Here is a 22955-nt window from a genome sequence, read left to right as displayed (position 1 = left end):
GTGAGCAAGTGGAGATTTATTTTAACTTCGGTAGAAGGGAAGGAAAACGAAAACAAGTCCGTTCAGCTCGCGGTACTCGCGGCTTCTGGTGGAAATCGGAACATAATCTATTATCGTGAAGTGACTACGAGGATATTCCCGGTCTATTCAGAGTGGTTATTACTCAGACTGACTCATACCAAGAACCGGTTCTTCTGATGGAGGAGGGGCCGAAGGAATGAGGAGAAATACGAAAAGTAGAGGGTTTGGGGGGGGAAAGAAATAAAAAAAAAAAAAAAAAAAAAAAAAAAAATTTAAGACACATGACATGAGCTGTTTAGTAGTTGGATGATCCTTGAGCGGTATGACCCGAATGTCATCTCCCCCAATCATGAGGCTGGACAGTGCGGGCTTTAGGTAGTTCTCTGCGCTGGGGGATCATTCTCATACGTCCAGTATAGTTGAATAGGGGGTTGCTAACATTCCTGGTTCTTCTCGGCTGTTTTGAATCACTGGGCCTAAGTCGTGCGAACTACTCCGTATTCCTGAAAGACCAATGAAGTCCGAATCGGTATTTCTTGAGTGCTGCAAGGGGAGAAATGGTGGAGGAGCTTTCATTCCAAGTATGATTCGTCAGCTGACCGTCTCTTCTGAGAAAAAGAGACAGGCAAACACAGGCAGAGGAATATTTTATCTGTTGATATTCCTCCATTGATGAAACCTTCCATGGACAATTAAATGCCATTATTGCAATCATTCATCCGACTGATGTCCTGATTCAGGGTAAGGAGCCAACCTATAGGAACCCGTAGCTTCCGTTCGGACCGAACCAGGTGATCTTATCATATCTGATTCTCAAAAGTCTTACCCACCTGCCTAACATCCCTCACACCCTGGTCGCTTTGCCACTTCCTCCCCACTTCACCATTTTCGGCTGCAATCCAGTTTTCTCCCCCTGATCAGTCTCGAACTTACTTTGATCCTCTGCGCTTGAATACACAAACAGGGGACAACTGCGTGCGATACTGTACTGCCCTGTGCGCTCACATGTATGACTGAGGGGTCAATGTGCGCTCGAGTCGGAGGGATAAGCTCTGCCACGACTTTACCCTCTCGCATGAGGCTTTCAAATTTATTCAACTATATCGAGTGGAATAATATAGGCATCACTCTACAAACCCTTCAGTGCATCGGAAACCACCCTACCATTTTGGGCCTCGGGCGTTAAGCCCATAGGCTAAACCTGTGGCCCATCCCACGTCGGCGTGCATAAGTGCCCCTTGTCGATCGAGTCGATTGGTCTGAAGCACGCCGAGATTAGAGTCCTGCTTAGAGCTCTGCCCCTTTGTACGATAGATCTGACGATCCGCGTGCCGTCATCCGTATCAGTTACCTAACAAACTTGCGAATCCAATAACTACCCAACCTGACGTCTCACTTAAGTGCTCTTCAATTCGCCCTGGGGTTTTTCTTCTTTTTTTTTATATCCAAATATTCCTTCCCCTGTTTCGGTTTCGATTCCCCTGAGATACCCTCATTTGACTAGTCTCGCGTTGCTTTTTCTGGATCTGGCTGGTTCAGATCGTCCATATCTTCCTCCGTCAGCTCAAGTATCTCGACTTATACACGAGACCTTTCGAACCCGATTACCTCGATTTTGATATTTCGAGTGCCGTTACATCATCGCGCTCCCACAGGACGCCTCTACCGCCTCGACAATCGTATCCGATAAATGGACATTACTCGCGGTGCTGTTGTTCAGGATTCTTCATTGACGTTCTCGGCTCAGCCGCAATGCCCTTACTTGACGCCCACTCAGGTCCCTCATATGGCACACTCGATCAAATGGAGAGACGTGATCAACACGAAGGAGAACAACTCCTTCCCGCAGGATACGAAAGCGATGACCATGGCAGTGAGATAACATCGGATGACTCGGTGCAGGAAGGTGTTCGGAAGATTGAAGCCATCAGCTTGACTTGGACAACGAAGTCTTTGGTTGTGGCTTACGTCAGGTATGCGCGAGATGTATTGTGTAGTTGTTTTGATGAAAGTGAACTGGTCGCACTAACTCGCTGTAGTATCTTCCTGATGGCGTTCTGTACTTCCTTAGAGGGCCAGACCACTATGTCACTCTCTGCTTATGCAACCAGTGCATTTAGCAAGCACTCCTTGATTTCAACTGTTCTTGTCGTCCAGAATGTAGTCAATGGTGGGTAGTCTTATACGTTGCGGTCTGTTTTCACTCAGCTGACAAGAATGCAGCTGTAATCAAGCCTCCCATGGCTAAGATAGCCGATGTCTTCGGTCGCTTCGAAGCGTTCTGCGTGTGCATCTTGATATATGTTCTCGGTTATATACAAATGGCTGCTTCGACCAATGTCCAGACTTATGCATCGGCTCAGATATTTTATTCCGCCGGTTCGACAGGCTTGCAAATCCTCCAACAAGTGTTCATTGCGGACAGCAGTAGCCTTCTCAACAGGGCATTCCTTGCCCTCTTGCCAGAGTTTCCGTTTCTGGTTACAGTTTGGATTGGACCAGCAATAGCTGATGCGGTGATACGCCACTCGTCATGGCGTTGGGGTTACGGGATGTGGTCAATCATTCTGCCTGCGTCGTTTCTCCCGTTAGCGCTGACGTTATTGTTGAATCAACGCAAGGCTAAAAGACTAAATCTCATTAAACAAAAACACGCTCCTCGGGGTAGCTTCCTTGCTGTTGTTCGTCGTACCTGGTACGACCTGGACATGTTTGGTTTGATACTTCTTTCGGCGGCAGTTACATTGATCTTGGTGCCTCTCACACTTGCCGCTAATGCTAAAGACGGCTGGAAGAACGACAGTATCCTGGCAATGATTGCGGTTGGCATAGTTTGTTTAATGGCGTTGCCGCTGTGGGAGACGTCGAAAAGGTTTGCACCCAAACCACTTCTCTCCCTACACCTTCTCAGGCAGCGCACAGCGCTCGCTGGCTGCGCTTTAGCCTTTTGGTACTTTAGTAGGTTATCCCCCGCTGTAGCATTCGTGCGTTGCTTTTCTCCTAACATAACCCAGTGGCGTTCTATTTCTCGGTTCAACCGTATCTTTACTCTTATCTTCAAGTGGTCCAAGGGTATGATGTCGCTACGGCTGGTCGTGTGACGCAGACGTTTGCCTTTACGTCGACCATCGCTGCTTTCTCAGTATCCTTATTGATCAAGTACACGCGACGTTATCGCATTTATGTGACCATTGGAAGCGCCATATACATGTTTGGTCTCTTATTGATGATGCTTTACCGCAAAGAAGGGAGCTCATCAACGCTAATTCTTGGGACCCAGATTGTGGTGGGTATGGGAGGCGGCCTCCTCAACGTGCCTGTCCAGCTGGGAGTTCAAGCATCTGCTAGCCATCAGGAGGTTGCGGCTGCTACGGCAATGTTTTTAACATCTATGGAGATGGGTGGTGCAGTTGGCGCTGCGATCTCAGGGGCTGTCTGGACGCACAACATTCCGCGGAAGTTGCGGCGTTACCTCCCTGATGAGAACAAGGGAGATGCCAAGGAAATATTTGGGAGATTGGACAAGGCTTTATCTTTCCCTATGGGATCACCGGTTAGAATTGCCATCAACAGGTCTTATCAAGAGACTATGAATAAACTGTTGGTGTTGGCGCTGATCGTGACAATACCGTTGATTCCCTTGAGTCTTTTGATGAAGAACTATAGGTTGGACAAAATCAACTGCGAACCAGTGGACGGGCCTAACGGTGACCATCCAATCCCAGACAATGGACAAGGCCTATCGGAGAATGAGTGCGAATCAGAAGGACACTCGAAACAACCATGAAGTGGCCTGAATACTCTCAGTCTCTCCAGCGCCCTCTGATATACATTCAGGGGTACCACCAATAAATCTGGCATATGGGACAGTTCCACGATTGTTGTGGGTCATTTGGACAGGGCATCGGGGCCCCTCCCTACTGCAACAGAAGAACATACCAGACTACGCGAAGCAGTTTGTGTGGTGTTCCATCCGGCCCGATCCCAAATCAAACACTATGTGACGTGTCCATACAAGGTTATGCGCATATGCGTCTACCGCATCGCCGGCTAGAAGCGCCGGGGCGCTGTTTATATGCCATCGGGTATGTGGGCCGACCAGCGTTCTGCTCTCTCATCCCGAGGGTAAGCGGATTTCAGTATATTGAGTCTCTATATGTCTTCCACATAGAGCCGTACATACTTCAAGTCAGCGACTACCCTAGAAGTCTCTGAAGGAGTTTATATAGACATTATGAGATTATGACTAGACTTAGATGAAACGTTTCAATGCACGTGCTTTCTCTTTGATCCTTTCCTTTGTAAATCCCTAGCTAAAAGAACGCGGATGGCATTATACCTATAGCTCAAATAGGAACATTATGAGAGGGGAAAATTGAAAGGTGGTCTGAAGAGGAATTATGGTTGGGGGCGTCAAACAGCCATATTCCCGATAAATGACACCAATTAGCAAAAGGTGATATCATCGAGTCATGTAATACAGCGCTTGGAAAGGATGGAGTAGGATCCCCTCATACGTGGTACCGTTCATTTACCTTAATGAACGGCGGTATGTGATGGTTACTAACTGGACTGGTGCATTTACCGCCAGTCGATGATTGGACTGTGACAGTGACACTTCCATGCCTAAGGTTTGAATACAATTATACCTCAAAGTGGTTGTTCTCCTCTTCTTCCCACTTCTCCTAACCCTTCATTCCTGATATAGTTGAGTTGAGCCTGTAGTCCCTTGATTGGATCTTCATCCTCTGGGACTTTAACTCTCCTCGGTGGTGGGGTGTTGCGTCTATCATATCACTAGTCACTACTTTACCCTCCCAGGTTGTTTTGCCGCCGCCCCTCCATTTCTCCCCCTCCTTTCGCCGTTCCCAATTTCGTCTCATTTCTCGAGATTTCTAAGAGCAGAGAATAAAGAATTTGGGAGGGGAAAAGGAGTTCAAAGTGCTCTTGCGACATCAAGGGCCTTCCTTGGAATTGATCCGTGCGGTTTCTCCGGATTTTTTTTTTCTCTCTTCTGCCTCTTCAGGTATATAACTAAAGAGGGAAATAAAAAAGGAAAAAGAAAAGAAAAGGACTTGTAAGGTTTGTGAAATCACTGTTTATATCCTTTATAACTGTGCCTTTAATTTTTGTAGTCATTTTGGCTCTTTTTTTTAAAAAAAAAATAGTATTTCTCAATTCATGTTCCCAGCAGAATGATTTCTGCCTGTCTGGCAATACACTTCCCAATGAAAACGTGCTAGTCGCAGTGTCTAGACAAATAGGCCGACGTGAGCTAACGGTGCGGGTTGCCCCATCCATGGCAGCTTTCTTTCTTTCTACCTAAGGTACTCTCCGAACTAGTGCTACGGTCCTATCGCCCTCCACCTCTGCCTCCCACATTGGCTACGTCCACCAACCCTTCACCGTCGACATTCACCGCACCACAACTGCCGTAACTCCTGGTTGCTGCCATTCTCGTCCAGCGCTTCCTGTAATCCCCCATCTCTCCCTTTTTATATTCTCTCCCCACAACCGTTCGACAACCGGCTCCTCCTCATACCTCTCCCTATTCTCTTCACCGCATCTTCCTCCTTTCGTTTCCTCGTCACCTCGGGTCTAGACACCCTTGGAAGATTATCTGCACAGTCACTTTGCAGAGCCTCAGGTGCTTCCAGGTATACAATATGGTTGTCGCCACTATCAAGTACGTTTGCTGGCTCCTTTTGATAAGCATTCTCATTGCCTCCCCCCCCCTTTCTGATGCCGCACCCTTCTTACCGAGATTGGTTCCTTTATCAATCAGCGGTCTGCTAACTACGGTCATTTCTCTTCGTCAGGTGTGTTGTCGTCGGTGACGGTGCTGTGGGCAAAACATGTCTCCTGATTTCGTACACAACAAACAAGTTCCCCTCGGAATATGTTCCTACCGTTTTCGATAACTATGCTGTCACTGTCATGTAAGTGAACCCGATTGCTTCGAGCCGTGATCGGCGCAACGACTTCCCCGGAGAGTTCGCGCCTGTCATATATCCCGACAGACAGTGGCCTTGATAACGCGTCGTTGGATCCATCGCCCGGGTTTGATTACATGTCAATTTCTCGCAATCAATTGACTAACCCGACGCCTTCATAGGATTGGCGATGAGCCGTACACTCTGGGGCTTTTCGATACTGCTGGTCAGGAGGATTATGACCGTCTTCGTCCCCTTTCATACCCCCAAACCGACGTTTTCTTGGTCTGCTTCTCCGTTACGTCCCCCGCTTCCTTCGAGAACGTGCGCGAAAAGTGGTTCCCCGAAGTTCACCACCATTGCCCTGGTGTTCCCTGCCTGATCGTGGGTACCCAAACTGATTTGCGCGACGATTCCGCTGTCCGCGAAAAGCTTTCCCGCCAGAAGATGCAGCCCATTCGTAAGGAAGATGGAGACCGGATGGCCAAGGAACTGGGTGCCGTGAAATATGTCGAATGCTCCGCTCTGACCCAATATAAACTCAAGGATGTTTTTGACGAGGTGAGTCGGGGTAATGCTATTGGCTGTGCTGCTTGCATTGTGTACTGACGGAATGAACAAGGCAATTGTCGCCGCCCTCGAGCCTGCTCCTAAGAAGTCGAAGAAGTGCGTTTTGCTGTAATTGAACACGCATCTTTCTAGAGCAGGGTTAGTTCTCCCCAGCTGTTACCCAGATCGTGTTGCTGATCCATCCTAGCTACATCGCATATTTCGGGAAGATCGAGGTTTTGAAGCGCATAAACTAAACTATTATGGATATCAAGGGTCACAGCTCATGAGCCGATTACCATCTGTTACCCAATCTCGAGACGATATTTCTAATGATTGCCATCCTCGTATTCTTTCGTTGCCCAATTTATGGCATTCATTGATCCGATATACCCTGGGATATTTTGACCTCCCAACTCTGCCGCGGAGACTATCGACGAACCGAACCGCTTTACCTTCATCTTTCAGCCGGCTTCCCTTTACCAAGTTCTCCTTACCTTATCCTCCTACTGCCTTATCATTTTCTGTCCCTTCCTTCTCTTCCTTTGTCCATCTTCGATTCTCTATTACCACTCATCGTCTCTATCGGCGTTGGAAGTCGAGGCGTCTTGTTTTGGCTGGCTGATGGTATTGATCTGTTTCTTTATATTCGCGATTTGTTGTCACGTCCGCACCTTCTGTCACGTTGCTGTGCCATTTTATTGTTGTCATGTTACAGTCTTGAACTAGATAGCACAGATACATCAGTGACCACCAAGGCTTTGGTACTCACAGACCATGGCGTAATCAGGTCCAATGTAATGAAGATTGTCATTATTGGTCGCATGCTCCAGCCGCCAATAGCTACTTGTCTGGAAACGGGAGCGTGGATGCTATCCATCTCGGATTTTACAATCGGTCCAATGTTTTGACATGTTGTGACTGGTTCGTGAAATCGTTCGAAATCTTTTTTTTCAAACATGTCCGTACAAATTCTCATATCTATTTTTAAAAGACACGATGCTCTCCGCTTACTGCCACTAATGACTCTAGATTACGGGTGCCTGGCGGAACATGTAGGTCTCTAAACAAATTCTAGTGAATTTAAGCCGAACTTATTCCATCTGTCTGTAACGGGAAACCTCTCAGCTAGGACCTGAACAGGGTACAAAAGCCCAGTGATTTATCCTGAGTCTAAAATGTGCTCGTTATCATCTGTCTGATGATGACGAGTGGAGGGGTGATAGGTTTCTTGCTGAACATATGGAATATGGTGAAGGTCCGGATGGAACCGAGGAATGTGCTGTGTTGTGGTGGTGGATATGTAATCTCAATCATCAGTGAATGTGATGATTTTGTCTATATCTTAATAACCCATTTCACACTGTGAATGACTGCTTGTAGTGCCCAATCATAGCTTCTCCGGTATGATTCATCTTACATTTAGTATTTATTCATCACTAACTACACCTGTTTGCACATCAAATGTAAGTCATTTATAGCGTCATAGTATCTGGTTTACAGCTCGTCTTTGCCTTCTTTCCTCGCTTCTCCCTCCTTGGCAGACGTTTCGATCTTCTCTTCCGTGCGTCCATACCATCCTCCCAACTCTTCGCCAGCTCCCGCCTTGACCATGCTGGTGATGATCTCAAAGGCTACCTGGGCAGCCGCAAGAGCGGTGGTCTCTCCCTTGTTGTCGTAGCTTGGCGATACCTCGACGATGTCCGCGCCGACAATGTTCAACTTCTCAATGCCGCGCATGATCCGGATGAACTCACGGGTGGTCCAGCCGCCAGGCTCGGGAGTACCGGTCCCGGGGGCAGTCGCGGGGTCAAGCACGTCGATGTCCACCGACAGATACACGGGTTGCTCCGAATCCAGACCGATGCGCTCAATAATCTTATCTACGATGCCCATGGGGCCTAGGTCGTCAATGTCGTCAGCATGAATGCGCATGAATCCCTGCTCGGGGCCCGGGTTGGTGTAGTCGCTATCAGTGACACCCGTCAAACGGGTGCGCAGACCGGCATGAGCAGAGGTCGAGTTGCAAATGAGGCCCTCACGACTCGCCTTGTGGAAGAAACTGCCATGGTTAAATGCCGACTGCTCTGATGTCCAGTATGCCGAGTAGCGAACGGGGTTCCAGGTGTCCAGGTGCGCATCGAAGTGCAGCACTGTGATGGGCTTCTGGTAGATTTGATACAGGGCACGGAGAGCTGGTAGCGCAACACTATGATCACCTCCCAGGGTTACCAGCTTCGCCTTCCCAGAAGAGATACCCTTAGTGCCGTACTTGGAGTCGGCAGGGGTAATGGGAGGCCGTGAGCCTAGCTCAAGGAAAGCTTCATACATTTGGCGCTCCGCTACGCTATTGTCGAAGGGAATGATAGGGATATCCCCACAGTCCTTGACGGTAGCCCATGAGCTGTAGGGATTGATGCCTGCACGGGTGTTGTAGCCTGTACCAGCCATCTGGCGGGCACTGGCAGCACGAATGGCACGGGGACCAAAACGAGCTCCTGGAGGAGGAAGTTAACCTCTGCGATTTACGGGGTCAAGTCGGAGTGCATACCTGGTCTGTAACTGACAGCGGTATCGAAGGGGGCTCCGATGACGGCGATATCATATCGCTCATCTGGTTCGATTAGACATTTGACGGTTTTTAAGTGCGCAAAGCTAGCAATTCCAGAGAATGTCCACTGGCGTTTATCAGTTAGGTTTACCACTGTGTAAGATAGAGCCATATGTGTACCTCTTGATCCCATTTCTTCAATAGCTCCTCACGCAAGTGCTCGGGAACCACTTCAGTGTCGTCGTGATGGGCGTGAGATAAGGCAGTGCCGGCCAGAGCCAGCAACCCCAGGGTATATTTCATTATGAATTGTATGGTGCCACGGGGCAGAACAAAACAGGTCAAGGGAGTTATTTGAAAAATACAGAGGAGAGGAAATGAATCTGGGGAAGGTTGTTTAGTAGTTATAGGCGCATAGATAGTATGGAGATTGTTGAAAGCGTTATCGATAGGAACGACCACCGTCCATTCATTTGGCGCCGAGAAGTGGGCCTTGGGGCCTCAGGCGCGCGGACTATCGTGCGGACTTTCCCTTCTCGTCACTTTTCTTTTAGTTCCAACGTCCGTCGCTCGCTCTTCCTCTTTTCGTCCTCCGCATTTATATTGGTCCGATCTGCGATAGTTGGCTTGATCCATAGATTGTAGAATCTAATCGAAGCCGATCATATTCGAATTTCGTCTTTAGAAGCTCAGGATGCCATGCGTCGTGTTGTTGTGACGGGTTTAGGAGCTGTTACTCCATTGGGAGTAGGTAAGTTGTTCTATATTATTGCTATGCAGATGTCTAAGTACACTGTACTGTACAATCCCTTTTTGGTCCGCGGTTTTTACCAAGCTTGTTCTTCCGTCGTGATTCTTCAGTGTCTACTTGAAAGTCTCGTTCGAAATGTCTCCACTTCCGATATTCCGAAAGGGGAAAGTCTTGGATACCGGGTCTAATCGTCATGGACATTCCTAGTTAGGAAAGTTAGATGGAGACTACCTGCAGTCCACACGATTAATAAATCCTTGTGCTTAATATGCGCGGATCGCTAAAGTATAGTCACTCTAGGTATCCGTCATACATGGAAACGTCTCTTAGATGGTCACTGCGGCATTGTTAATGTCAACCATCGCGATTCTAGGTTCGCGGACTTACCATGTCAGATCGCCGCCCCAGTGCCGAATGGCAAGAGGCAGAATGGTGGCTGGACTGCCTCAGAATGGCTAAGTAAGGATGTATGTGCAGCGTCTCTTGTTTATCTACATTTGCATGTTTTTGAAGAGAAGGGCAGGTCTGATGCCATTAATAGGAAGAGCGTAAGATGGCGCGTTTCGCCCAGTATGCTTTGGCTGCTTCGGAAGAAGCTCTTGAAGATGCAGGCTGGAAGCCCACTTCGTTTGAAGACAGAGAATCTACGGTAGACATCTACAAGACATCATGTAACTCAACAATGCTGATGACCGTGTAGGGCATCTGTCTCGGATCCGGAATTGGCAACTTCGATGAGATCTACGATACCGTCGTGGCATATGAAAAAGGAGTATGTCGTAAACGAGTTTTGTATCGCCACTACATCTATATTAACTCCTTCTAGGGCTACAGAAAGGTGTCTCCTTTATTTGTCCCGAAGCTCCTCATCAACCTCGGCGCTGGCCATATCTCCATGAAGTATGGATTGATGGTATGTCTAGTCGCAAACAGCGACTTTACCACTGCTAATGGTTTGACAGGGTCCAAACCATGCGGCTACAACCGCATGCACCACTGGGGCACATTCCATTGGTGATGCTGCTCGCTTTATTGCATGTGGTGATGCGGACGTGATGTTAGCAGGCGGTGCCGAATCTTGCATCCATCCGCTAGCTGTTGGAGGCTTTGCCCGGGCGCGGAGCCTCGCAACGAGCTATAATGATGCTCCTGAGAAGGCGTCCAGACCGTTCGATGCGGATCGCGAAGGGTTCGTGGTCGGCGAGGGCGCGGCAATAGTTATCTTAGAGGTACTTGTCGTCACACCCTACATTGATTCACAGCACTAACTTGCAGCTAGGAGCTAGAGCATGCAAAGGCAAGAGGTGCACGTATCTACGCCGAGTTGAGAGGCTATGGCTGTTCGGGTGATGCACATCATATAACAGCGCCCAAAGAAAACGGGGAAGGGGCATTCATGGCAATGAGAAAAGCTCTAAAGAACGCTGGCATTTCACCGTCTATGGTTGACTACGTTAATGCACACGCCACTTCGACTGTAGTCGGAGATGCGGCAGAAAACGCCGCGATCAAGGCACTCCTTCTAGGCCCTGAAGGAAAGCGAAATGCCCGGGATGTGAATATTAGTAGCACCAAGGGCGCTGTGGGTCACTTATTGGGCGGCGCTGGCGCCGTAGAGGCCTTGTTCACCGTCCTTGCTATTCATGAGGTAAGTATGACTATCCGTGCCGTGGAAATACTCTAATTTGCTGTATCAGAATAAAATGCCTCCTACGGTCAACTTGGAGCGTCTCGCCATCGGATTCGACTGCAATTACGCCCCGAAGCAGACTCAAGAGCGCCGGATAGATGTGGCACTGACCAACAGTTTCGGCTTTGGAGGGACCAACAGTACTCTCTGCTTTTCCAAGCTATAGAAAGCACTTACTGAATATTCGATTTGGATAATTGCAAGCTATACTGCATGTAAAACAAGCACACACTTGTACACTAAGATAATAGAGATACCATTTTATGGAAACTATAAATAACCTGCCCCCTGGTGCTTGAGGTAACATGCGCTGGTTTTAAAATCGACTGCGACACAAACTCTCCAGACGCCAGACCGTAGCTCTAGTATGACTTGATATAAAGGATGGGTTTCATTGTATAACTGTCGCGGCAAGAACATTAATAGCTATGAAGAAGCAGTAGGAGGTTATTTATTACTAAAGTACGCTGCCACTAAACCAAGGCTCCGTATGGTCATTATCCTCTAGAACTATCATAAATTTACAACCTCGAAAATTGGACTCCTATTATCCTGGCAACCAACACGTGACATCTCAATGCGGAGCAGCCCCGGACTCACCTCGACTATATCACGCGTATCTCAAACCTCACGACAAAGCAGCGTTCTGCCCTTCAATATCTTGTTAAACCATTCCACTCGTTTACTATCACTATATTTTTCTTTACTACAAGAGTTGATCTACTTTCTTGGTCGTTGGTGGGTTGAGCATGGCTACCAACGGTGAGACCAAAGGTAGATACCACTAAATCCTCCTCGGGCCGAACTTAAGTGGTTACAACATCATATAGAATGATTCGTGCTGATATTGTATTTTTTTCTTATTATAGCGCCGTCGTCTGGCAGCTTAGTCGATGCGTCCGGGTACAAATTCTCTGAAAAAGACACCAAGCCCGGCAAGATTAGGTTGAAGAAGTCAGCTAAGTTAGGCAAGAAGAAGGGCGATGGTGTGTTTACTCCATTCTACTTGGCTTTCATCTTAATTTGTGGAGTGTGAGAGAAGGAGCTGCGGGTTGTATATTTGCTAATAGTTTAACCGCGTGAAGATGCGCCCGACTCCCCCGGTTCATCACCTATTCTCCCTGAGATCGACGAGAAGACTATGGCTGCTTTTCCTACGGGAAAACCACGAGAAGAGGATCACTTAGAAACGGTCATATGTAAAACTTGCAAGAGGCCGGTCCTCAAACAAAACGCTGTGGAACATATCCGAGGTTGTATTCGGGCGAAGCAGGAGAAGGCGAGGCGAAAGAAGGAAGCGCGCGATGCGGCTAACCGGGCCAAGGCGGGTGATAAGGATGGCGACGAGGATGCTGCGGGCGGCGATGGTGATGATTCCATGAAGGGTCAGAAGAGCGCTAAGAAAAGCGCCGTTAAGGGAATGGCGGAGGATGGGACGAAGAAGGGAAAGAAGCGCAAGATGGAGGGAGAAGACGATAAGGACAAGGAGCCTAAAAAGAAGAAGAAAAAGGAAGAACCCAAACCCAAGGTGCCGAAGCCGAAAGGACCCGTTGATGTTGAGAAGCAGTGCGGTGTTACTCTGCCGAATGGTGCTCAGTGTGCGAGATCTTTGACCTGTAAGAGTCATTCCATGGGCGCGAAGCGAGCAGTGCCTGGTCGTTCATTGCCGTACGATATGTTGCTTCAGGCATATCAGAAGAAGAATCAGGCTCGTCAGCAAAGTGAGTATTGCCCGTATAGCTGGAGGATACGTTTCCGGATAGAGCTGATCAGTCTTGCTTTTCAGAGGCTGCAATTGATGCCAATGCTCCTCTGCAGGACGATATGGACAACAATGGTCCTGTCGACTCGGATGAAGAGAAAGATGCTGTGATGGCAGCTATCACTCGCTCTCACCCACAGCCCATCATCACTCACACTCTGATCTCGACTAAGAAAAAATACCAATATGTCCGCATTAAAGAGATGCTATCCCACGCTCTCGGTGGTGCGCGCGGTGGTGGACTCTTTTCAACCGGCGATAGCAATACCACCTCCAATGACGGAAACCTCTTCGCTCCTGTGGACGACGTGGTCATGACATCTCCGGTTATTACAAGCGCAGATAACACAACGGATGTGGACAATACGACTCCAGCGCCAGCCGCCAAGAAACTTTCAATATCAGCGAGCTCGTAGATACACATGCTTGCTGGTGTTTTGTGTTGATCTAAGGAGCAGCGATGAGTGATGATCCTTTCTTTCCACTACTTGGGTATGACTGCCACATCGTGGTGTCTCGAACGGCGTTCAGGAAACCCATGGAATGGGTCTAATTCGGATTTTTTTTTGTGACGATATGATACCCCGGAGTCCATTGCATATACCACTGGCGATGCTGAGTGTAAATTAGTCAGATGCTTTTATACTTCTCTATATCTTGATAGACAGTGTCCTTGGCTTTAAATCTTTGAGTATTCACTATGTCTAAATATCTGCTAATAGTATTGCACACATTTTTGCTCAAAGATATCAAACACAATTGTACATCTTGTAGATTGTCATGAGTGGAATGTGCTACAGCTAGTACCCCAAAAGGGATAATGATTACTGCCTGAGGCCACAACAAGCTATCACCAACCACGGCGGGATAAAGACGGGTTTAGCTCCATATGCGGCCACCGATCTTTTGAAGGCGGAACACATGCAGCTCGCCCTTCAGAGCACGCCACCATCACTGCGACATTCAGGTCTACTGGGGAAGCTATAGCTTCTGCGCCTACGGGCGGAGGTCTTGATCTGCTTGCGCTGGACTGCTAACAACTATACACTTTTACCTACACGCTCCATCTGCGCCACGCATTCCCTAAATACAATCAAACCCTTTCACAATGTCCAACTCCGTTCCCGATCTCGATGCTGTCGGGATCAAGGCAGAGCCCGAACTAGCAGACCAATTCCGCCGCGAAGTCGCGACTCTCCTTGGCCGCAACAACCTCAACTTTCCCGGCGCACAGCCCGTCAGTTTCTCCAACAAGCATCTCCTCGAGCTCCAACGGCAAGACTACTATGTCTGCGAGAAAACAGATGGCATCCGTTGTCTGATGTACTTTGCCCGTGGCGATCCAGACTCAGAGGCACCCGAAATCCACTACCTAATTGACCGCAAGAACGACTACCGTTACGTGCCGGGCTTGCATTTCCCGCTCCCCAATGATGAAAGTTTCCAGTCATACCACGTAGACACCCTGGTTGACGGCGAGTTGGTGAATGATACATATGAGGATGGAACGCAGCAACTCAAATACCTCGTTTTCGATTGTCTGGTTCTGGACGGGCAGAGCCTGATGCATCGCACGCTGGACAAACGACTTGCATATTTCAAAGAGAAGGTCCTCAAGCCATATAATGCTCTCTACCAGCGCTTTCCCGAGGAGAAACAACATCGCGTTTTCGCAGTTGAAGACAAATCTACCCAGTTCAGCTACGGTATCGAAATGATGTTCCGAGAGATCATTCCCAAGGTCAAGAAAATCCACGGTAATGACGGTCTCATCTTTACCTGTCGCAGTACACCCTACCGCATCGGTACGGACGAGCACATTCTCAAGTGGAAGCCTCCGGCCGAGAATACCATTGATTTCCGTATGCGTTTGGAGTTTCCGGTCCTGGAGCCAGATACAGATGATGAGGCTGATGGTATTTCGGAGCCATATACGGATTACGATGCTATGCCTATCTTTCATTTATTTGTGATGCTTAATTCCAACGAGTACCGGCACTTCGCAGAGATGTTTGTCACCCCATCTGAATGGGAGGAGCTTAAGGCTCTGGGGCTTCCCCTCGATGATACCATCGTTGAATGCTTCAAGGATGAACACAATCGCTGGCGCTATCACCGTCTCCGAGACGATAAGGCTGATGCGAATCACATCTCTACCGTTGAGAAGGTCCTTGAAAGTATCCAGGACCGTGTGACGGAGGAAGATCTTATCCGCGCTGCGCCGGCGATCAAGGCAGCATGGAAGAAGCGCCAGGCTCAGATGGCTTCGGAGGACGAAGAGCGGAAACGAAGGGCAAGACAGGCGCCGCCACATGCAAACGGGAACGGGATGAAAAGGAAATTCGAGGATTCATAGTTTCCTTCTAGTTTTCTTTGAACAAACCTACTTGTTGGATAGTATTTCACTTGGCTTCGGTTCGGGATTGCGAGGAGTCTGGCGTTGATCTCTGCTTCTTTCATGCATATGAACTGGAGGGGAGCTGTCTGTCGGCAAGCTTAAAATGAGGGAGGCTGGCCTGGGGATTATTGTACAAGTGTGCTTTCTATGATGCTATGCGCTCTTGCTATTCCACTGTTCTCTGGATATATTGTATCGCACAATATCCAGCTAGATCTTGATCGTTAAAATGCGGTATAACTCGTTTTCTAGTATCGATCAAGCTCCTGTTTCACGTACAGGATCTCGAAGCGTGATGCATTCAATGCTCAAAGTTTGATTTTCATTGAAGGAAACAGCTACATTGCTCAGGTATAAAAAACTGGATACAACAATGTTACATCATACGCTCTATCGTTTCTTGATGCTCACGTCAATGTTCCCAATCGCCCATGCAGCGGCGAATACAGTCAGCAATCCAGTAGTGATGGTCACGGGCTTGCGCATTCCATCCCAGAAGGAATAATCATAGGTAACCTGTTAGAGATTAGCATTCCGTCTAGTGGAGCATAATATAACGTTGTATACGTACCACCAACTGAGCATCACGAGCCTCATCGGACAAATTCTCTACCGTCAGGGTCAATGCGGTACGTCCCAATGTGTCCATGAAGGTCTTGTAGGGAGACACGTGAGACTTGATCTGATCGGCAGGGGGAAGACCATTGTTGGAGGCAGTCTCGATCGCCTCGTACCGGACATTACGGGCTCCCTCGGGAAGAATGATCCGAACAACGACCTTCTCATACTGAACACCTTCAGGCACCTTGGGTCCCTCGATGAAAGGAACCTTGAGCACATACGAATCGGCACCGGCGACCCGGCGAAGGAAGGTAGAAAGCTCGTTGTTCCAACCAACACGGAAGCTGTAGTTCCAGCCACCGAAGACGGGAAACCGGGGGCGAAGTTCTAAAGAAGCATCACGCTTGGGAGGCTTGCCAGGGCGATAGCGGCTCGTGGAGACATTACCGATGTCATCAATGAAGTAGGGGTCCACCGAGCCAGGCTTCAGCGGATATTTAAGTTCACGGATGGCGGAAGAAGGCAGTTGCTGGAAGTTAGAGAGTGTCCACTCGACGCGCGAGAATTGATTCACGAGGTTGGAGCCGTTATTGCGAAGCCAGTAGCGCTCTTCTGTCGCCAGGTTTCCACCCCAGTGAGATACCTCCAAGTCTCTTTCCAGCAGCGAGGCTGTAATTACTGGCTTGGTAAACTCGTAACGGATGGTAATCGGGTAGGCAGTGCCGGGGGTGACCTCGGCCGTGTCATAAGGGCCGTAAGTGTAAGTAGTGCCTTGACGCTCAGGATCCGAGCCTGACTTGAGACCAGAGGTAGTGGTGTAGTCAGGAACATTGGTGCTAGGAAGCTTCAGTTTCGTCTTCTGGGTCACAGTTGGGTAGGCTGAGTGGATATAGGCAGAAAACGAGTAAGTGAGGTACTGTTTATCAGCCTGGTTGATAGCGGCAGGGCGCGGGCTCAGGGAGGAGAGGAGGTAGTAAGAAATTCCCAAAGTAACCTGCGATTTGGGTGCAAGTGGTTTGGGGAGGTCAATGGCGAAGTACTTGGTGTCGCTGTGAGAAAAGCAATCCATAAGTATTAGCTTACATGCTGCAAATAGTGTCACCAGATTAAGTTACCGTGGCTTCGTCATCACAATAATAACTGGCCATTGGTAGCTTCAATTGCGTACTCACCTGGTTGAATCGACAGGCAATACGCCCACATCGAAAGGCCCCTTCTCCGGCGCCTTTCTATCTCTGACTTCCAATCCTCCGACCTTGTCGAATACCTCCGATGGGAAGGCCAAGTAGTAGGTGTTCTGCGGTTCTTTATCGACGTTCTCTACCACCACGTTGACAGTCTCCCGAGCATAACCTTTCTCCAAGTTGGTATTCCGGACCAAGTTTACATTTTTGAATGCCTGGGGAGGTTGGAAGGAGGAATGGGTCCCCGCTGAGGATTCGGCGCATACTATGCTGCTGGTTGACAGGAGGAACCCGCAGAGCGCGGTGAATGCTGTAATCGGCCTCATTGTGACGATGGGCGGGCGTGCAACTGACCGCGCCTAGGACACAATGTCTCTCACCAGGAGATAGTCCTAAAAAGAAGAAGGAATGTAAATATATGGAACGAATTGAACAGGGGGGAAAGGGAAGGTAGCGCGGCGAGATTGCTGAGGTGTCCCGATGCTGCTTATATTCCGGTGACCGCTGCGGCCAAAGACGCTATCCTTTCTTATCGCCGATAAGTCCTACGTACTCCTCTCCTCTACATTTTCCAGCTACTTTCTTTCTCCACTCTTACTGTCAAGCTACCCTCACGGCATAGCGTCTACCTAATCACTATGCTTGCTTCGCGAGCTGCAGCTCGTCATTGCTGCAGGAGAGCCAGGGTACCGGTATTGGCTCCTCCCGCAAGACGCCTTCATGGCCTTGCGCAAAGCAAGTTTCTCCAAGTTTCGGAGGAAGTTCGCGACGCCGTAGCCACAGGAAAGCCTGTGGTAGCTCTAGAGTCCACGATCTACACTCACGGTATATACCTACGCTTTGTTTTTTTATCCATAAGGGGAGAATCTCTTGCTAATCTACATACAGGATTCCCGTATCCTGAGAGTGTTGCTCTTGCGTCGTTGCTGGAAACAGTCGTCCGGGCAAATGGCGGAGTTCCAGCTACGATTGGGATCTTGAATGGAGTGGCTAAGGTGGGCCTTAATGCCGAAGAGCTTATCGAGCTGGCCTCTACCGCAGAGAGCAAGAGTGCACTGAAGGTTTCCCGCAGAGATTTGGGTTACATATGCGGCCTGGTCGGTTCATTTGTGCGTCGCCATGAAAAACGTTTCTGACAATACTAGGGCCTGGCTGGGAAACGACTACACGGTGGTACAACTGTTTCGGGCACGATGATCCTTGCCCATCTGGCTGGTATTAGGGTTTTTGGGACTGGAGGTCTTGGTACGTCTCTGCACCACCCTAGGTCTATTTACCAGAAACTAATCGATTTTAGGTGGTGTCCACCGTGGTGGAGAGAATTCAATGGATATATCTGGTATGTTCTGCTGGCAAGACCTAGCGGCCAACGTCTAACCGCTTGGTAGCCGACCTCACCGAACTGGGACGAACCCCGGTTGCTGTTGTCAGCTCTGGATGCAAAAGCTTCCTAGACATCCCACGAACTCTGGAATACCTTGAAACCGAAGGCGTTTGTGTCGGGACGTTCGCGGATGGTCGTACTGGCCAGGTAGATTTCCCCGCGTTCTTTACGCGCGACAGTGGCATCAAGAGTCCGAAGATTATTCATGATGAGGCAGAGGCAGCTGCCATAATTTGTGAGCCGGCTATGCTTCTCGTGCTTAGTACTAGTGGCTGACGTATCGATAGATGCGCAATCAAAACTCCCCGTTTCATCGGGGATGCATTTCGCCAACCCGGTGCCCGTGCAGCAGTCTATTCCCAAAGACGAAATGGATGAAATTATTGAGGAAGCAATCCGCCTCGCTGAGGTCGAAGGCTATCAGGGCAGCGATAACACTCCATTCGTTCTATCTAAAATCAAGCAACTCAGTGGCGGCAAGAGTGTTACTGCCAACCGTGCTCTGGTTGAGGCTAATGTGCAGCGTGCTACTCGCGTCGCTGTAGAACTCTCAAAGCTGGAACAGTCCAATGGAACGCTTAATGAGCGGTGAGTTGCCCTGTGTTAGATGCGACTCGGAATGGCCCTAATTTCGAGGTGTCTTCAGGCGTATGCCAGCAATTTCCGAGGACGTCAAAGCTGACCAAGCAACTTCAGAGGCAGAGCTTAAGCTCAACCCAACTACTGAAGGACCTATTGAGGCATTGGACAAGGTAGACGTTCTCGTTGCTGGCTCTCTCGCGGTTGATCTTTCCTGTGACTATGCTCCTCCTGCGGGGGAAAAAAACATCAAACCTGTTTCCGATACTTCCAATCCAGCCACCATAACACAGAGCCTTGGCGGTGTGGGTCACAATGTTGCCATTGCTACCAAGTATCTTGGCAGCTCCGTTCTTTTCTGTAGTGTTGTCGGGGACGATCTAAGTGGCCGTGCAGCCCTAACGGCTCTTCGAAAAGAGGGGCTCTCAACTGCTGGCGTACAGGTGCTGCCCGCGTCAAACAGCGCCAGGACCGCACAGTATGTAGCTGTTAATGATGCGAAGAAAGACCTCGTCGTGGCTATGGCGGACATGGGCATTATGGAACTACCAGAGCAGGAATTGGACTTCGAAGGCTTTTGGGAGACTCTGCTCTCCCGCACGAAGCCTCAATGGGTTATCGTTGATTCGAACTGGAACCCTGAAGTCCTTTCCAAGTGGGTCGCTGTAGCCAAGAAGCATGGCGCACGAGTTGCGTTCGAGCCCGTATCCAATGCCAAAAGCTGCCGCCTATTCAGCAAAACCACCGAGGTAACTGCGGCAATTAACCCGTCGGCATCTGTCCCCAACAATGCAATCAGCTTGGCGACCCCCAACCAGTTTGAACTCACTACTATGTATATGGCAGCGCGTGACAGCGGGCTGTTTGACTCCGAGGCCTGGTGGCACATCATAGATGCGATGGGTATGTCGTCAGCAGGTGCTCGAGATCGTCTCGTTGCAATGACATCAAACCAACTTGTGGATCAAGGCATACCCCAGCAGAGTATCCAACTCCTCCCTTACATCCCCTGTCTCATTACCAAATTAGGGTCACAGGGTGTCCTCGTCACTCAACTTCTTCGCCCCGGTGACCCACGTCTCACTTCGCCTGATTCTGCTCCTTATATCCTGTCGCGTGCTGCACTGGCAGATGAATTAGTCGGTGGTGTGTACATGAGATTGTTCCCACCTGCCGCCGTGCTGGCCGACGAGGAGATTGTCAGTGTCAACGGAGCCGGAGATACACTTCTGGGGGCGGTAATCTCGGGACTCGTGAAGGGAGCAAAGACCGTAGAAGATGTCATTCCTCTTGCACAGGAGGCCAGTCTTAGGACGTTGAAGAGTCCAGGAGGTGTCAGCAGTGATATTGTCCGCTTGGTGCGCTCCTAAGTCAATATAGAATCGGTGTGAATGTGTAAAGATACTATATAACGCGGATATAGGCATATATATAGCTACGAAGCCCCCGCCCAATTTACCATTTCCGTTCAAAACAAAGCCCTATCGACCCCCTCCCCTCCAACAACAGGAAGACTCTCCACAACATCCCGTCCCTCTCTGTTCTTCCCAGTAGCCTTAAAGCCGCTCGGCACTAGACTCGGGTCCAACAGTCCTATCTGCACCAAGACGCTCGCCTGATCCCAATAGATATTATGCCGAGCCAGTTTCCCCGCAATGAAGCTAGCCGTCATGATAATCACAACGCGCACTTGTTTACCCGTAGGCTGCACACGAGGCAGCAGCCACGGGATCTCTTCTGTATGCGTAAACGTGAGCAGAAGCTCATCAACTATCCGGTCTGTGCCAATAGTGCGAGACAAAAGACGAATGTTCTGTGACGGTGGCCCGGTAGGAAAGAATTGCGAGGTGTAAAAGTTAGTAATCTGAGCCGGGTGTTCTCCTAAAAGACCAACACCATCAGCCACGGTCTTCCCTAGCAAAAGACAAGGGAAGGAAGGAAATGGCCCCCAGGGAAGTGAAAAGAGAGCACATACCACCAATTAAAGTAGGAACACAATTGACTATTGCTACCTCATTCAACTCGGCCGTAGGGTCAGAATTCCCCCCGTCACTCTCCCCGCTCTCGGTCAAGGGTATACCACCACCACTCCCTACCATCATGTTCACTGGATTGGCCGCATGATGCTCCACCTCGTCTCGCCCCGCTTCCTGTCCATTGTAGAACAGATTCCGCCAGTACTCCTCCCACACCGTCTCCACGGCGGGCACCTTCCAGCTCCCTCCGGGCCAACCAAACCCACGCTTCAGACAATCCAGCGCTCGACTCCAGGCTAGGCGCGAACTGATCACGTCGTGGGTTCTGGCTGTTGACTCCGCAAACCCAGGCTCGGATTCTGGGTAGAAGAAGAGGTGACATCTGTGGCGCTTCTTGCTGGGGTGGCTGTTGTAGTCGTCCCACAGGGTGGTGGGCTGGTGGCCGGCAAGATGGACTTGGATGGGAAGGATGGAGAGGGTGTCATAGCAGGTGGCGGTTGAAGAAGAGGTTGTGGAGGGGGGTACAATGCAGGGGTTGGTGGTTGTGTTAGGGCAGTCTGTGAGGCTACTATGGGTATCTGTTTCGGAGATCTGGGGGTAGTATGTTACTAGGGCACAGAGGAGAGGGAAAGGGTTAGTAGCTGTTGTTGGGTGGTGGTGGGATGTAAGGAGGAGGTAGGCTGGTTTGTTATATGCTTGGAGTTGTTAGCTATTTGGTCGTGGATTCAAGTTTTTCTTTCTTTCTTTCTTTTTAAAAAAAAGGGTATTTTCGAGGCGTCTGTGCGTACCAACAATCGCATATCTCTCCCCCGGTTCGAGATCATCCTCTCGCTCGTGAATCAAATTATCCAGATCTTTCCGGTCTCTCTCGAAATCTCCGCTGGACCCTTGGAAAGGAATATATTCGACGCTAAAACCCTCCGCTTCGAATCGCCGGAGAATGTTCGCGTCGAAGTCTGCCGTGTCCGAAGTGACATATAGTCGGCGCAAAACATGGTCGCTTTTCTTGCGTCTATCGCTGCTGAGGCTAGGAGATTGAGATCCTTGGGGAGGTGCTCTGCTAGGGGTGCTGCTACGACGACGACGATGGATGTGTTGTCGGAGCCGTTCCATTTTCCCTCCTTATGTCTGTAGGCTTTCTCGGGGTGACTTGGAGTTAGGGTTAAGATACTGAGAAGTGACTCTTCCTGCGAGTTACCGCAATACTACAAAGTCAGGACAATAGCAATTGCGATTGCAACATTATTGATTTTTTGTTTTTTGTTTTTTCAAAGTGAAGAAAGGGTAGACAACTACTCTGTACTTAAGTTTAACCCACAAGTAACTAACAGGTCAGGCAACGTCCTCTTATCAACGCTGGGCTGACGTCGACGAGTGTTGGCAGTATTGGCAGTCTCCATCGTGGCTCCAGCCGAACCCAAGGATGCAACGCAAGGGGAACCGATGGTTCCGTTGCCAAGATAGGGCTGACATTAAATGTCCATGCATGATTACGCTATGAATATGCGGATGTCCAAGTATGTTGATGTCGAATGTTTGTCTATCCACCACGCCACCAATGCGAGTCTATTCAAAAAAAAACCACCCAAAAGTAAGGAGGCGAACTTTATGTCCCC

General features: G+C 49.3%; 9 protein-coding genes across 9 annotated transcripts; 6 read left to right on the top strand and 3 right to left on the bottom strand.

Annotated features, from left to right (window-relative positions):
- Positions 1-1490: 1490 nt before the first annotated feature.
- Positions 1491-4257, top strand: mirC (siderochrome-iron transporter MirC). The gene is made up of 4 exons (XM_032051712.1): positions 1491-1994; positions 2061-2191; positions 2245-2979; positions 3036-4257. Exons 1-4 carry the CDS (start codon positions 1774-1776, stop codon positions 3806-3808), a joined length of 1860 nt encoding a protein of 619 aa, XP_031910701.1. The 5' UTR covers positions 1491-1773; the 3' UTR covers positions 3809-4257.
- A 701-nt stretch (positions 4258-4958) lies between these two features.
- cdc42 (Rho family GTPase CDC42) lies at positions 4959-6956 on the top strand. Its single transcript, XM_032051711.1, has 6 exons — positions 4959-5103; positions 5328-5707; positions 5841-5960; positions 6137-6515; positions 6577-6662; positions 6712-6956. Exons 2-5 carry the CDS (start codon positions 5688-5690, stop codon positions 6634-6636), a joined length of 579 nt encoding a protein of 192 aa, XP_031910700.1. The 5' UTR covers positions 4959-5103; positions 5328-5687; the 3' UTR covers positions 6637-6662; positions 6712-6956.
- Positions 6957-8000: 1044 nt separating this feature from the next.
- Positions 8001-9357, bottom strand: BDV38DRAFT_285585 (agmatinase; the record flags this gene model as incomplete). Its single annotated transcript, XM_032060515.1, has 3 exons — positions 8001-9001; positions 9055-9181; positions 9235-9357. The coding sequence occupies 3 exons, from the start codon at positions 9355-9357 to the stop codon at positions 8001-8003; spliced, it is 1251 nt and encodes a 416-aa protein (XP_031910699.1).
- Positions 9358-9625: 268 nt separating this feature from the next.
- Positions 9626-11687, top strand: BDV38DRAFT_254346 (putative beta-ketoacyl synthase (Cem1)). The gene is made up of 8 exons (XM_032055318.1): positions 9626-9805; positions 10106-10272; positions 10347-10454; positions 10506-10577; positions 10632-10718; positions 10768-11034; positions 11085-11453; positions 11503-11687. The coding sequence occupies exons 1-8, from the start codon at positions 9754-9756 to the stop codon at positions 11659-11661; spliced, it is 1281 nt and encodes a 426-aa protein (XP_031910698.1). The 5' UTR covers positions 9626-9753; the 3' UTR covers positions 11662-11687.
- Positions 11688-12026: 339 nt separating this feature from the next.
- BDV38DRAFT_254339 (deubiquitination module subunit SGF73) lies at positions 12027-13991 on the top strand. Its single transcript, XM_032055317.1, has 4 exons — positions 12027-12269; positions 12365-12481; positions 12581-13216; positions 13282-13991. Exons 1-4 carry the CDS (start codon positions 12245-12247, stop codon positions 13671-13673), a joined length of 1170 nt encoding a protein of 389 aa, XP_031910697.1. The 5' UTR covers positions 12027-12244; the 3' UTR covers positions 13674-13991.
- Positions 13916-15903, top strand: BDV38DRAFT_155793 (mRNA guanylyltransferase). Its single transcript, XM_032051708.1, has one exon. It carries the CDS (start codon positions 14366-14368, stop codon positions 15611-15613), a length of 1248 nt encoding a protein of 415 aa, XP_031910696.1. The 5' UTR covers positions 13916-14365; the 3' UTR covers positions 15614-15903.
- Positions 15830-17882, bottom strand: BDV38DRAFT_155827 (dolichyl-diphosphooligosaccharide--protein glycotransferase subunit OST1). Its single transcript, XM_032051709.1, has 3 exons — positions 17389-17882; positions 16227-17265; positions 15830-16171 (listed from the first exon to the last, which is right to left on the bottom strand). The coding sequence occupies exons 1-3, from the start codon at positions 17724-17726 to the stop codon at positions 16046-16048; spliced, it is 1503 nt and encodes a 500-aa protein (XP_031910695.1). The 5' UTR covers positions 17727-17882; the 3' UTR covers positions 15830-16045.
- BDV38DRAFT_155836 (pseudouridine-5'-phosphate glycosidase/carbohydrate kinase family protein) lies at positions 17663-20782 on the top strand. Its single transcript, XM_032051710.1, has 7 exons — positions 17663-18225; positions 18289-18497; positions 18546-18645; positions 18698-18739; positions 18789-19019; positions 19072-19372; positions 19431-20782. Exons 1-7 carry the CDS (start codon positions 18039-18041, stop codon positions 20731-20733), a joined length of 2373 nt encoding a protein of 790 aa, XP_031910694.1. The 5' UTR covers positions 17663-18038; the 3' UTR covers positions 20734-20782.
- A 49-nt stretch (positions 20783-20831) lies between these two features.
- Positions 20832-22452, bottom strand: BDV38DRAFT_285580 (dienelactone hydrolase; the record flags this gene model as incomplete). The annotated part of the gene is made up of 3 exons (XM_032060514.1): positions 20832-21277; positions 21339-22034; positions 22128-22452. The coding sequence occupies 3 exons, from the start codon at positions 22450-22452 to the stop codon at positions 20832-20834; spliced, it is 1467 nt and encodes a 488-aa protein (XP_031910693.1).
- Positions 22453-22955: the final 503 nt, after the last annotated feature.

This window comes from Aspergillus pseudotamarii (assembly GCF_009193445.1).
Source record: "Aspergillus pseudotamarii strain CBS 117625 unplaced genomic scaffold BDV38scaffold_51, whole genome shotgun sequence".
NCBI lineage: Eukaryota > Fungi > Ascomycota > Eurotiomycetes > Eurotiales > Aspergillaceae > Aspergillus > Aspergillus pseudotamarii.
Note: the sequence above shows the minus strand (reverse complement) of the source record. Positions and strands in the feature narration are given on the sequence as shown.

What these genes read in the sequence shown, in the direction of transcription:
- cdc42 (XM_032051711.1), top strand. Translation starts at nt 5,688, where the DNA reads ATGGTTGTCGCCACTATCAA. An exon ending in ATGGTTGTCGCCACTATCAA is followed by an intron (nt 5,708 to 5,840) that starts GTACGTTTGCTG and finishes TCTCTTCGTCAG; the next exon opens with GTGTGTTGTCGTCGGTGACG. An exon ending in TCAAGGATGTTTTTGACGAG is followed by an intron (nt 6,516 to 6,576) that starts GTGAGTCGGGGT and finishes GGAATGAACAAG; the next exon opens with GCAATTGTCGCCGCCCTCGA.
- BDV38DRAFT_254339 (XM_032055317.1), top strand. Translation starts at nt 12,245, where the DNA reads ATGGCTACCAACGGTGAGACCAAAG. An exon ending in AGGCAAGAAGAAGGGCGATG is followed by an intron (nt 12,482 to 12,580) that starts GTGTGTTTACTC and finishes AACCGCGTGAAG; the next exon opens with ATGCGCCCGACTCCCCCGGT. An exon ending in GAATCAGGCTCGTCAGCAAA is followed by an intron (nt 13,217 to 13,281) that starts GTGAGTATTGCC and finishes CTTGCTTTTCAG; the next exon opens with AGGCTGCAATTGATGCCAAT.
- BDV38DRAFT_254346 (XM_032055318.1), top strand. Translation starts at nt 9,754, where the DNA reads ATGCGTCGTGTTGTTGTGACGGGTTTAGGAGCTGTTACTCCATTGGGA. An exon ending in TCGTGGCATATGAAAAAGGA is followed by an intron (nt 10,578 to 10,631) that starts GTATGTCGTAAA and finishes AACTCCTTCTAG; the next exon opens with GGCTACAGAAAGGTGTCTCC. An exon ending in CCGTCCTTGCTATTCATGAG is followed by an intron (nt 11,454 to 11,502) that starts GTAAGTATGACT and finishes TTGCTGTATCAG; the next exon opens with AATAAAATGCCTCCTACGGT.
- BDV38DRAFT_155793 (XM_032051708.1), top strand. Translation starts at nt 14,366, where the DNA reads ATGTCCAACTCCGTTCCCGATCTCGATGCTGTCGGGATCAAGGCAGAG.
- BDV38DRAFT_155827 (XM_032051709.1), bottom strand. Translation starts at nt 17,726, where the DNA reads ATGAGGCCGATTACAGCATTCACCGCGCTCTGCGGGTTCCTCCTGTCA. An exon ending in TTGCCTGTCGATTCAACCAG is followed by an intron (nt 17,266 to 17,388) that starts GTGAGTACGCAA and finishes CTTTTCTCACAG; the next exon opens with CGACACCAAGTACTTCGCCA. An exon ending in CTCGTGATGCTCAGTTGGTG is followed by an intron (nt 16,172 to 16,226) that starts GTACGTATACAA and finishes AATCTCTAACAG; the next exon opens with GTTACCTATGATTATTCCTT.
- mirC (XM_032051712.1), top strand. Translation starts at nt 1,774, where the DNA reads ATGCCCTTACTTGACGCCCACTCAGGTCCCTCATATGGCACACTCGAT. An exon ending in TTGGTTGTGGCTTACGTCAG is followed by an intron (nt 1,995 to 2,060) that starts GTATGCGCGAGA and finishes AACTCGCTGTAG; the next exon opens with TATCTTCCTGATGGCGTTCT. An exon ending in CGTCCAGAATGTAGTCAATG is followed by an intron (nt 2,192 to 2,244) that starts GTGGGTAGTCTT and finishes ACAAGAATGCAG; the next exon opens with CTGTAATCAAGCCTCCCATG.
- BDV38DRAFT_155836 (XM_032051710.1), top strand. Translation starts at nt 18,039, where the DNA reads ATGCTTGCTTCGCGAGCTGCAGCTCGTCATTGCTGCAGGAGAGCCAGG. An exon ending in GAATTCAATGGATATATCTG is followed by an intron (nt 18,740 to 18,788) that starts GTATGTTCTGCT and finishes ACCGCTTGGTAG; the next exon opens with CCGACCTCACCGAACTGGGA. An exon ending in AGAGGCAGCTGCCATAATTT is followed by an intron (nt 19,020 to 19,071) that starts GTGAGCCGGCTA and finishes ACGTATCGATAG; the next exon opens with ATGCGCAATCAAAACTCCCC.